Source organism: Nerophis ophidion, linkage group LG09, assembly GCF_033978795.1.
Source record: "Nerophis ophidion isolate RoL-2023_Sa linkage group LG09, RoL_Noph_v1.0, whole genome shotgun sequence".
Classification (NCBI taxonomy): domain Eukaryota; kingdom Metazoa; phylum Chordata; class Actinopteri; order Syngnathiformes; family Syngnathidae; genus Nerophis; species Nerophis ophidion.
Genome location: NC_084619.1, coordinates 11676743 through 11690203, shown reverse-complemented (window position 1 = coordinate 11690203; position 13461 = coordinate 11676743). Strand labels below are relative to the sequence as shown.

Sequence of the window (13461 nt, the reverse complement as noted above, 5' to 3'; positions counted from 1 at the left end):
ACAATCGGGCGGAAGGCGGGGTACACCCTGGACAAGTCGCCACCTCATCGCAGGGCCAACACAGATAGACAGACAACATTCACACTCACATTCACACACTAGGGCCAATTTAGTGTTGCCAATCAACCTATCCCCAGGTGCATGTCTTTGGAAGTGGGAGGAAGCCGGAGTACCCGGAGGGAACCCACGCATTCACGGGGAGGACATGCAAACTCCACACAGAAAGATCCCGAGCCTGGAATTGAACCCAGGACTGCAGGACCTTCGTATTGTGAGGTAGACGCACCAACCCCTCTGCCACCGTGAAGCCCCATCATCACAATTTCCAATTCCTCTATTCAACATGTTCGAAAAGAAGTAGGAAGTAGCAGAGCCTACTGAAACCCACTACTACCGACCACGCAGTCTGATAGTTTATATATCAATGATGAAATATTAACAATGCAACACATGCCAATACGGCCTTTTTAGTTTACTAAATTGCAATTTTAAATTTCCCGCAAAGTGTCCTGTTGAAAACGTGGCGGAATGATGAGGCTTATGTTGACGCGTGCTTGTGACGTTATTGGTTGTAGCCGACATTTTATCCCAGCACCACTCACAGTTAAAAGACGTCCGATTTAATCGCATAATTACACAGTATTCTGGACATCTGTGTTGCTGAATCTTTTGCAATTTGTTCAATTAATAATGGAGACTACAAAGAAGAATGCTGTTGGTGGAAAGCGGTGTATTTCGTCCGGCTGTAGCAACACAAACACAGCCAGTGTTTCTTTGTTTGTTGCGAAGCTTTAATATGGAACAGAGCGGTCAAGCGAACACGTTTCTTTACCACATGTCACCCGGCAGGTTTCGGTGAGAAAATTGTGGTAGTAAGTCGGCTCTTACGGTTAACATGAGCGGAGCTCGTGTCGTTCTTCCTGCAGCAGCTGCGACTTTCTTGGCTCTGTCACGCCAAATTTCTTCCCCCTACAAAAACCTTCCCCCCGGAAGACATTTTGCGTCAATGCTTGAAGGACCCCAATGAGGGTGGAAGGACCTTAAAGCAGCCCACACAGCTGCCTGTTATAAAAGCATTATAACTGGCTTGATTGTCCATCCATCCATCCATTTCCTACCGCTTATTCCCTTTCGGGGTCGTGGGGGGCGCTGGTGCCTATCTCAGCTACTTCCTCCCACCACCAAAGACATGCACCTGGGGATAGGTTGATTGGCAACACTAAATTGGCCCTGGTGTGTGAATGTGAGTGTGAATGTTGTCTGTCTATCTGTGTTGGCCCTGCGATGAGGTGGCGACTTGTCCAGGGTGTACCCCGCCTTCCGCCCGATTGTAGCTCATTGGTGAAAAATAACGGTGTGGAAAAAATATTAGCATTCCAGCATGCTAACCTTTCAATTTATTTTTGCTTCGCTAATTTTGCAGCTGTAACCCTTAAGAGTCATATAATTTGGTATTGTTCCGCTCTCATTGGGGTCCTTCAGGCATTGGACGGGCTTCCGGGGGGAAGGTTTTAGTAGGGGGAAGAAATTTGGCGTGACAGCTCCTCCATGGCTTCCCTCAGAGACACTGGCGGTCCCCACACCCCTCCGACTTTCAGGTATGACTTTATAATCCCACTAAAACACTAGTAACACAATAAGCAGATAAGGGATTTTCCAGAATTATCCTAGTAAATGTGTCTAATAATATCTGAATCGCTACCACTGCCCTGTCTTTTTTTTTCTTTTCTTCTAGTCCTTCACTCTCACTATCCTCATGCACGAATCTTTCATCCTCGCTCCAATTAATGGGGAAATTGTCGCTTTCTCGGTCAGAATCGCTTGCGCTGCTGGTGTCCATGATTGTAATCAATGTGAGGATGTGAGGAGCCCTCACACAGGTGTCGTCACGCGCACATCGGCTTCTATTTCCGGTACAGGCAAGGCTTTTTTATTAGCGACCAAAAGTTACAAACTTAATAGTCGATGTTCTCTACTAAATCCTTTCAGCAAAAATGTGGCAATATCGCGAAATGATCAAGTATGACACATAGAATGGACCTTCTATCCCCGTTTGAAAAAGAAAATCTCATTTCAGTAGGCTTTTAAGGAGTAGATTGTGAATAACTTTAAGAACAGGAAGCGAACGGAAGTTTTGGCAACTGCTACGTAAAGGAACAGGGGTAGGATTAAAGGCCTACTGAAATGAGATTTTCTTAAAACTTCTGTTCATTTCCTGTTCTTAAATTATTCACAATATACTCCATAAGTAATAACAATGAAAATAAATAATAACTGGTGAAGAAAGATATATTTTATATGGTGAGATGAGTAAGATTTTCTTGATAATGAATGGATGGATGAGATAAATTCAGAATGTTTATCATGGTTCTTCTTCTTTGTACTTTGTAAACACTTTAAGTTTGAATAGTTCCTTGAAGTGGATCATATTAGTACATTGTTTGATTTATTTGCTTAATCCATCCCATAATTTAATTCCGCATACTGATATACTGAAGGTCTTAAGTGGTGTACGTGCGTACAAATGGTTTGAATTATATTTTTCTCCAAGATTATATTTCTTCTCTTTTGTTGATAAGAATTGTTGTACATCCTTGTGTAGCAGAATATAGTTTGCTTTGTGTAAAATGTTAGTTGTTTGCAAATTCACTTTATTGTGGAATTTCAGTATCTTTGATTCAATATACCGTATTTCCTTGAATTGCCGCAGGGCATATAGTATGCGCCTGCCTTGAATGACTGCCGGGTCAAACTCGCTTCCCAAAACAATTAGCGCATGCTTAGTGTTACCGCCTGGTCAAACTTGTGACGTCACGAGTGACACTTCCCCTGTCATCATTTTCAAAATGGAGGAGTCTGATTCCAATACCGGTTATTTGAAATCGCATAAAGGGAAGAAGATTAAGAGCTATTCAGTAGGATTTAAGGTCCAAGCTTACATCACACAAAATTTTTTACTGCATACCTTTGGTAAGTGCTGGAGTGAGAAGAGGTTTTCAAATAATTAGCGCATGCTTACTTTTACCGCATGCCCTTGGTAAGCGCAGGAGTAAGAATAGGCTTTAAATTAATTAGTGCCCCGGCGGAAATTCAAGAAAATACGGTATAAAGGGTATCTATTTTCTCTATATCCAACATTATGTATTATTCTAACTGATCTTTTTTGTAAGACCGTTAATGAATAAAGTGTACTTTTGCAGATATTTTGCAGTCAGCGTATAAAGTAATGGCAATGAATACGCCCGTTACGAAATAAAAGGGCTAATTGTCTAAATGTAAAAACATGTGATTCACCCATTTTTACATTTCTGTTACAATTCACAGTTTATGTTAAAGGCCTACTGAAACCCACTACTACCGACCACGCAGTCTGATAGTTTATAAATCAATGATGAAATATTAACATTGCAACACATGCCAATACGGCCTTTTTAGTTTACTAAATTGCAATTTTAAATTTCCCACGAAGTGTCCTTTTGAAAACGTCGCGGTATGATGACGCGTGCGTTTGATGTCACCGGTTGTAGCGGACATTATTTTCCAGCCCGATCCAAGCTATAAGTAGTCTGCTTTAATCGCATAATTACACAGTATTCTGGACATCTGTGTTGCTGAATCTTTTGCAATTTGTTCAATTAATAACAGAGAAGTCAAAGTAGAAAAATGGAGGTGGGAAGCTTTTAGCCTTTAGCCACAAAAACACAGCCGGTGTTTACTTGTTTAAAATTCCCGAAGATGAAGCTTTACTATGGATCAGAGCGGTCAAGCGAACATGGATCCCGACTACATGTCAACCGGCAATTTTCGGTGAGAAAATTGTGCTAATAAGTCGCCTCTTACCGGAGACATCAGTGGAGCTTCCGTCCTGCTGCAGCTGCTTTGACTTCCCTCAGAGACACTGGCGGTCACCACACCCGTGGCCACACCCCTCTGACTTTCAGGTACTATTTAATCTCACTTAAACACTAGCAACACAATAGGCAGATAAGGGATTTTCCATAATTATCCTAGTAAATGTGTCTAATAACATCCCACTGCAATCGCCTTCCCCCCCCCACTTTTTTTTCTAGTCCTTCACTCTAAATTTCCTCATCCACGAATCTTTCATCCTCGCTCAAATTAATGGGGAAATCGTTGCTTTCTCTGTCCGAATAGCTCTAACTGCTGCTGGCTATGATTGTAAACAATGTAAGGATGTGAGAAGCCCGACAACCCGTGACGTCACGCACACATCGTCTGCTACTTCCGGTAAAGGCAAGGCTTTTTTATTAGCGACCAAAAGTTGCGAACTTTATCGTCGATGTTCTCTACTAAATCTTTTCAGCAAAAATATGGCAATATGGCGAAATGATCAAGTATGACACATAGAAGGGACCTGCTATCCCCATTTAAATAAGAAAATCTCAGTTAGGTAGGCCTTTAAATAAATTCATGTTGGGAATTAATCGCAAATCATATGCAGGGGTAATACACATTTGAACAAAAGTTTTGATCCGACATGATATAAGCGCTGATACAAAATATAGAATATGTTTTATCCAACAGTGATTTGAGAAGGTCGGTGGAATCCTGAAAGACGGAAATGAGGGTTATTACAAAACATCGTCGAAAATTAACAAACCATGTTAGCTGTCTGAAAATATGCCTTATCAAAAAGACCGTCTCTTTCTTAACTCGCCTAAAAAGACAAAATAGCCTTTATTATTTCGACAAAATGACACGTATACAAACAGTTAAAATAAATATTGGAGTATATTTATGCACCTTCATTGGAAGAAAAATGTGTCTCAAGTGGGATATGTGTCACACTAGTGCAGGCATCGAGTCGGTCGCTCCTGCCATATTGGCAACATCACCATCCACCGCCGCTGATACAACTAACTCCAGTCAGCAGGTAAAAGTTTAAATGTTGTTTAAAAAATACTTTTCAAAATGATGTACACCCAGCTTAACACTATTACTTTTTCCACAATGTTTCGTTTTATGGGCGATAATGCATAGTAGTTCCGAATCCGTAAACTGCAAGCTCAGGTAGTCGGTGTTAACTTGAAGTGAAGTGAAGTGAATTATATTTATATAGCGCTTTTTTTTCCTAGTGACTCCAAGCGCTTTACATAGTGAAACCCAATATCTAAGTTACATTTAAACCAGTGTGGGCGGCACTGGGAGCAGGTGGTTAAAGTGTCTTGCCCAAGGACACAACGGCAGTGACTAGGATGTCGGAAGCGGGGATCGAACCTGGAACCCTCAAGTTGCTGGCACGGCCACTCTACCAACCGAGCTATATTGTCATTGCAACCTGGAATGACTTTGGTCTTTTTTTTTTCACTGTAAAAGTACGTTTTTTATTTTATTTTACGAAAATATGGAAAGTAGAGAGAGAAATGATGATGCATGCTGTTTAAAGTTGTGACGTGAGTGCGGGCTCAGTCTGCACTAGTCAATTGACAACAACCATAACAATCCCCCTTTTGTTTCAGCTGAGATGATCCACAGTCTGTTCCTGATTAACCACACGGGAGACATCTTCCTGGAGAAACACTGGAAGAGTGTCATCCACAGGAGCGTGTGCGACTACTTCTTCGAAGCTAAAGAGAAGGCCTTGGTTCCCGAAAATGTACCTCCTATCCTGCAGACCCCACATCACTATCTCATCAGTATATACAGAGGAAAGCTCTTCTTCCTGTCTGTCATCCAGACCGAAGTGCCTCCGCTGTTTGTCATTGAATTCCTGCACAGAGTCGCAGACACACTTCAGGTAACGCTCTAATATCTTAAAAAAAAATTAAAACAAAAACAAATTCAATGTTTTGTTGTTAACAGGACTACTTTGGAGAATGCTCCGAAGGGGTCATCAAAGACAACCTGGTGACTGTTTACGAGATTTTGGAAGAGATGCTCGACAACGGCTTTCCCCTGGCGACAGAGTCCAACGTCCTTAAGGAGATGATTAGGCCTCCCACCATCCTTAGATCAGTTGTCAATACATTGACAGGTAAACAGATTGCTGGCCTTCATTATCGCAGAGGGATGTAACAATTTTGCAGATTACACAGTATTGTGGTTTCAAAGTCTTCACAAAAATGCTGTGACGTGTGACGTTATCAAATGAAAACTTGGTGAATGTAGTTTTTTTATGGCGCTTTAGCGTTGGACGCGTCTGAAAATAAACTACACCTCCGAGAATCATCTGCGCCATGCGGGACAAGCAAGGAAGGGGGCGTGGAATACCGTTAGCAGAAAGTGAAGCGTTCGAAGGAAATGTTTTTTAGACATTTCCCGAAAATGTAATCGAAACGTCCATAAGTGTTTGAGTTATGTTGCTAACAAACAAACCCTGGCAAAAAAACATAACCTCTTTGGCGGAGGTAAGAAAGTCTGCAGTCTGCAAAGAAAAGCGCACCACTTTTGTCTCGAGCGTATCCAAGGCGACACAGGGCCAAACGTCTTGGGGAAATCACCCCAAAAAATTGTACACACTGAAAAGTTACTTAATGACTCCCCAATTCATCTGTTCATTTTCTACCGCTTGTCTTTCTCGATGTCATGGGCGGGCTGAAGTCTATTCAGCTGCACTTGGGCGGAAGGCACAGTGCACTCTGGATAAGATGGCACCTCAAACCGTCACCCAGAAAATATATTTGAAGCTACACATGAATTTGTGAAGTATTTAAATTATTAAAAGTTATTTTTCATCAGCATTTTCCATAGGGGGACACTACTGTGAGTAAAAGTTGAAAGACATTTAACTGAACATTATTGTTTTAATATTGGCTAGTAACAGTAGATGGTTCTCAATTATTTGGATCTCAAAAAACATGTTTGTAGTAAAATATGGTTAGAATATTTGATAATTATGTTTGTGTTCAATTTCAGTAAGTGTGTTTATCCTAAACATTCCTGCCACTTCATATAACACACTATGGCATTTTTAAGTTGGTATTTTTTTGGACATATACCACAATAATATTAATACTGTGATAATATTATACCATGTGACTTTGATATCGTTTCACCCATATTATCTACACTTGAAAATCAACTATTTTGCAGTAATGTTGTCTTTTTTTTCCAGGGGGGAGCAATGTGGGAGATATGTTACCAACAGGTCAACTGTCTAGTATTCCCTGGAGGCGGGCTGGTGTTAAATACACGAACAATGAAGCATACTTCGATGTGATTGAGGAAATAGATGCTATTTTGGACAAATCAGGTGATTATCTGTTTGGAGCCTTCCATCCATCTACTGCTTGCCCTTCGCCGCGTTACAGGGGGCTGTGGGGACTGGAGCCTATCCCAGCTTAACTCGGGCACAAGGCAGAGTACATCCTGAACAAGTTGCTACCTCATCGCAGGGCCAGTATTTACCATAAAGCGTGTTTATTTACCTAAACTGAAGATAGGGTGTTGATTGGAAGCAGGCGATAATTGGAGGGAAAAGCTGCAATTGCTCAAATTTTGACAATCTTTATATACTGCATCTTATTTTTTAAACTGTCCATCATGCTTGGGTGCATGATAAAGTGGAATTTAAAACATAGCTCTCATTGATCACAAAAATCGAAGTGAGTTTTCCCCATAACAAATAGAGCAAATTCAATTAATCTTTTTCAGACACCCAACAGTAATAACAGACAACACATTTATCAAAAAAATATTCTAGTTTTACATGCAGGAAACGGTGTGAAATACATACTTAACAAATAGATAAATAACATTTAACGTCATGTTTACCTTTATGGAGGACTTTTGTTGGGGAAGATGACGATGAGCGAAGAAGGTAGAGGAGAGTGAAGGGACGTTCTCGCGCTTGCCACTTTCTTTGGGCCCATGGTGGGTTATTTTGCAGCCATACAAAAAAAAGCACTAAGACTGTGTCACCAACACGTCATTTTTTTGTGCACTGTAATCCCTGACAGGATACTAAGTTATCGGACTAGTTTGTTGCGCGCCATTCTTGGCTGTACGAGAATTGAGACGGCAAAACAAAAAAAACGGGGGAGAATTTTTTAGCGAAAACTGCATTTCCACTGTGTATATAAGTTATAATCATAATTTGGCGTACACGAGTGTTCGCTCGATTATTACATGTGTTATTTTCTAGACCACCCTGTGGTAGCAGAATTTGCGCAAAGTAGGGATGATATTTATTTTATGATGTGGATGAATGTTGTATGCATTTAAAGTCTTTATAAGAAACACTCCACACTGCTTTTACACATATTTATTAGCACTTCCAATACCGTTAATACACTTCTTACACTCAGAAACCTATGTATGAAGTCAGAAGTACTTCAAAATCTGCAATGCACCGAAACCACAGTAAGTGAACCACAAAGTGGTGAGGGAACACTGTAGCTATCTTCAGCGAATCTTCGGGGTCATTAAAAGCCTGAAATCCAATTAATTAAAATTAAAGGCCTTGAAATTTCTTACATTCTGTCAAAATCTTGTAAAAAGTCTCAAATATGACTATGAAAGGTCTTCAAAGCATACTTTATTTAAAACAAATACATTAACTTCAGTATTACTCTTAAATGTTTAGATTTTTGAGGGAGCTACTGATACTTTAACTACAAAACAGAACTAAAGTACCTGTGCAATTTATGAAGCACAACCAACTAGTGAGCTGAGCGCAGGCAGAGTTGAGCTGGCCGTGATAAATATGAATGCACAGTCTTGGATTTTATTCAATATGGTCTTAAAAAGTCTTAAATTTGACTTGTTGAAACCTGCAGAGACACTGTCTCTTTAAAGCATGGGTGTCAAACTCTGGCCCGCGGGCCAAATTTGGCCAGTAGAGCTGGCCCGCTGCTGTAACACCGCATTCACCGCTAATACTCTTACTTGCCAGCCCCCCCGATTTTCCCAGGAGACTCCCGAAGTTCAGTGCCCCTCCCGAATTTCATCCCAGGCAACAATATTGGGGGTGGGCCTTAAAGGCACTGCATTTGCGTTCTCTACAACCTGTCGCCACGTCTGCTTTTCTTCCATACAAACAGCGTGCCGGTCCAAACACATATCATCTACGGCTTTTCACACACACAAGTGAATGCAAGGCATACTTGGTCAACAGCCATACAGGTCACACTGAGGGTGGCCGTATAAACAACTTTAACACTGTTACAAATACGCGGCACACTGTGAACCTACACCAAACAAGAATGACACATTTTGGGAGAACACCCGCACCGTAACACAACATAAACACAAAAGAACAAATACCCACAACCCCTTGCAGCACTAACTCTTCCGGGACACTACAATATACACCCCCCGCTATCACCAAACCTCGTCCACCTCAACCCCGCTGCCGAAAAGAGGCATTCCATTTTTATTTGATATGCCATTGATATTTTTTAATTATTATTATTATTTGAAACTCGATTTTGCATGTCACTATAAATTTATATACTGTAAGCCTTGCTTGTTCAAGATTCAATGCAAAACTTGTTTGGGTCCCTATTAAAAGGTTAATTTGTTCAACTTCGGCCCGCTGCTTTGTTCGGTTTTAAATTTTGGCCCACTCTGTATTTGAGTTTGACACCCCTGCTTTAAAGTATGGTCACTTTTTTAGCAAGTACAGCAGTAACACAGCCAAAGTTTAAATAGTAAGGAATAAACTATTACCACTCATATGTTCATCGTAAGCAGTACAAGTGTAACACGCATGAGTTTCACAACCACAATTTCAAACGCATGCAGAGGTCAAAAAAGCTGCTGGACGCCAATGATTTTGCCCTACTTAGAGAAGCTTGCAGTTATTTGCACCCAGTGACTATCTTAGACAGCAGTATTTGGATCATTTACATTAATGTGTTGTCCGTCTTGTGTAGGTTCCACAGTATTTGCAGAGATTCAGGGTGTGATAGAAGCCTGCGTGAAACTCTCAGGAATGCCTGACCTTAACCTGTCTTTCATGGTGAGTTCCTTTCCTCTCGTATATTGTGTGTCCAACTGTGTAACTCAGCCCAGGTGTTGTCATTTGGTGTATTCAAGAACCCGCGTCTTCTCGACGACGTCAGCTTTCACCCGTGTGTGCGGTTTAAGCGCTGGGAGTCGGAGCGTGTCCTCTCTTTCATCCCGCCCGACGGGAACTTCACCCTCATGACTTATCATGTCAGCTCTCAGAAGTAAGCCAGGTTAATACTTGATGTTGTCTTTTATGTTTAAATCCATGGGAAAAGTTGTGAGCGCCGTCCGCAGATTTCAAATGTTTTTATCTGTTTATCAGTCGATAAATTAGCCGTGAATTTATAGTTCATGACCACATGTATTTATTTATTTTTCAGTCTCTTTAGTAGAATACTTTTAGCAAACTCTAAAAATTGACGCTTATAAAAAGATAAATTGGCGAGCACTTGGTGTGATCTCAAATTGCTTAGTTCAGCAAGGCAATTTGGAAATGGTCATGTTCTCATAAAAAGATGAACATTTACAAAATAACAGTAGTAGTGCACTACAGTGGAACTTCGACATACAAACCTAATTAGTAAAGTTTGTATATTGAAGCTAACATCTCCATTAGAAACAATACAAACATGAATAATGGCTTCCAGTCTCGACAAAAGTCCATATTTTGGTGAAAGTATGTACACAGTACTGTATATCAAACAACATCTAAAGTGGGGCAAAAAAGTATTTAGTCAGCCACCGATTGTGCAAGTTCTCCCACTTAAAATGATGACAGAGGTCTGTAATTTTCATCATAGGTACACTTCAACTGTGAGTGACAGAATGTGAAAAAAAATCCAAGAATTCACATTGTAGGAATTTTAAATAATTTATTTGTAAATTATGGTGGGAAATAAGAATTTGGTCAACCATTCAAAGCTCTCACTGATGGAAGGAGGTTTTGGCTCAAAATCTCACGACACATGGCCCCATTCATTCTTTCCTTAACACGAATCAATCGTCCTGTCCCCTTAGCAGAAAAACAGCCCCAAAGCATGATCTTTCCACCCCCATGCTTCACAGTAGTTATGGTGTTCTTGGAATGCCACTCAGTATTCTTCTTCCTCCAAACACGACGAGTTGAGTTTATACCAAAATGGATACATGGATGATACAGCAGAAGATTGGGAGAATGTCATCTGGTCAGAAGAAACCAAAATAGAACTTTTTGGTATAAACTCAACTCGTTTGTACCAATTAGTAATGTCCAAAAAAAGATAGTGACAGAGAATAGAACGAGGATGGGCAAAAAAGTATTTAGTCAGCCACCGATTGTGCAAGCTCTCCCACTTAAAATGATGACAGAGGTCTGTAATTTTCATCATAGGTACACTTCAACTGTGAGAGACAGAATGTGAAAAAAAAAAAATCCAGGAATTCACATTGTAGGAATTTTAAAGAATTTATTTGTAAATTATGGTGGAAAATAAGTATTTGGTCAACCATTCAAAGCTTCATTCTTTCCTTAACACGGATCAATCGTCCTGTCCCCTTAGCAGAAAAACAGCTCCAAACCATGTTGTTTCCACCCCCATGCTTCACAGTAGGTGTGGTGTTCTTGGGATGCAACTCAGTATTCTTCTTCCTCCAAACACGACAAGTTGAGTTTATACCGAAATGGATACATGGATGATACAGCAGAGGATTGGGAGAATGTCATATGGTCAGATGAAACCAAAATAGAACGTTTTGGTATAAACTCAACTATTCGTGTTTGGAGGAAGAAGAATACTAAGTTTCATCCCAAGAACACCAAACCTACTGTGAAGCATGGGGGTGGAAACGTCATGCTTTGGGGCTGTTTTTCTGCTAAGGGGACACGACGATTGATTGTTAAGGAAAGAATGAATGGGGCCATGTATTATGAGATTTTGAGCCAAAACCTCCTTCCATCAGTGAGAGCTTTTCATGGTTGACCAAATACTTATTTTCCACTATAATTTACAAATAAATTCTTTAAAATTCGTACTATGTGAATTCCCTAGATTTTTTTTTCACATTCCGTCTCTCACAGTTGAAGTGTACCTATGATGAAAATTACAGACCTCTGTCATCATTTTAAGTAGGAGAACTTGCACAATCGGTGGCTGACTAAATACTTTTTTGCCCAACTATATATACTCCGCCCCCTTTAACCCCGCCCACCTAAACCCCCAAATCTCTGGAATTTGGAGGTGTCAAGGTTGCCAAGTAAAACTGCCTTTTAATACCGTTTTGATTCCTTTTCCGCAGTCTGGTGGCCATTCCTGTGTACGTGAAGCAGAACATCAGTTTCTTGGAGACCGGCTCCTGCGGTCGTCTGGACATCACAATAGGACCCAAGCAGACCATGGGGAAGACTGTAGAGGGCTTAATGGTGACCATCCACATGCCGAAAGCTGTGCTGAGTGTGAACCTCACAGCCACGCAGGGAAACTACACGTATGACGTCGCCACAAAGGTGATCTCAAGAAATATTTTGTTCCCATACTAAAGGGAAGTTAGCTGCCTTTTGTTATTCAGGCGCTATTAACATGTCTTTCTAGGTGTTGGTCTGGGACATCGGGAAGCTGAACCCGCAGAAGCTCCCTAACTTGCGAGGGAGCCTGAGCGTGCAGGCGGGAGCGCCGAAACCTGAGGACAACCCTTCGCTCAACATCGACATGAAGATACAGCAGCTGGCCATATCTGGTAATCATACTTGATTTTGATGTTTCATAAACAAACAACCCATCATGACCGTCCTGTCCGCTGCCACGCAGGCCTGAAGGTGAACCGTCTGGACATGTACGGAGAGAAGTACAAACCCTTTAAAGGGGTCAAGTATCTAACGAAAGCTGGGAAATTCCAAGTGCGCACCTGAATGAGTGACCGCCAGGGGCCAACGATCAAGATCCAAACCTCATTATGGATAATGAATAGTTTAGCATTCTAACAGTTATTTATTATCAAGTGTCATGGCATTACATGTTTTGTATTTACGCCAAGCTGCTTGTTGAAGGGAAACCTTAAGGATAACAAAATGTGACTTTTCCACAACTTGTCTGATGAAGGGATTGTACATGGACAGCGAGATCACACAATCATGTTTGTCGACCTGTTGAAATATTTCGCGCGTGTCGCCTCGAAGCTTTTTTGCTTATATTTTTTCTACTTTTACAAAAAAGATACACTGTCTTTAGCGTAGACATTGTTGCACGCACACCTTCACTCTAATGTGGCCTTGTAAGACGCCTTAAGGTGCCGTCTTCAGGGCTTCATAACACAATCTACGTAAGATAGGTTTGCCTTGATTGTTATCTGCACATCCGTATGTCAGGTTGTGATTGGCTGTGCGTCAGCTGAAAAAAAGCGATTGTCACTTACTCAGAACTATGCACAACCTTTAATGTGGTCTTTGAACGCAACTTCCTATCTTAGCCCAAGCATTTGCACAATCATTTCTTTACATGGAAGAACTAATGTGTCTACTCTTATATGAACCTCTCTTTTAAGTGCTCAAGATGTCTTATAAAAACATTAACATGT

General features: G+C 40.9%; 1 protein-coding gene across 1 annotated transcript; it reads left to right on the top strand.

Moving 5' to 3' along the window:
* Positions 1-4737: 4737 nt before the first annotated feature.
* Positions 4738-13461, top strand: ap3m1 (adaptor related protein complex 3 subunit mu 1). The gene is made up of 9 exons (XM_061910289.1): positions 4738-4894; positions 5481-5758; positions 5824-5995; positions 7076-7213; positions 9837-9922; positions 10000-10133; positions 12187-12394; positions 12480-12624; positions 12696-13461. Exons 2-9 carry the CDS (start codon positions 5486-5488, stop codon positions 12794-12796), a joined length of 1257 nt encoding a protein of 418 aa, XP_061766273.1. The 5' UTR covers positions 4738-4894; positions 5481-5485; the 3' UTR covers positions 12797-13461.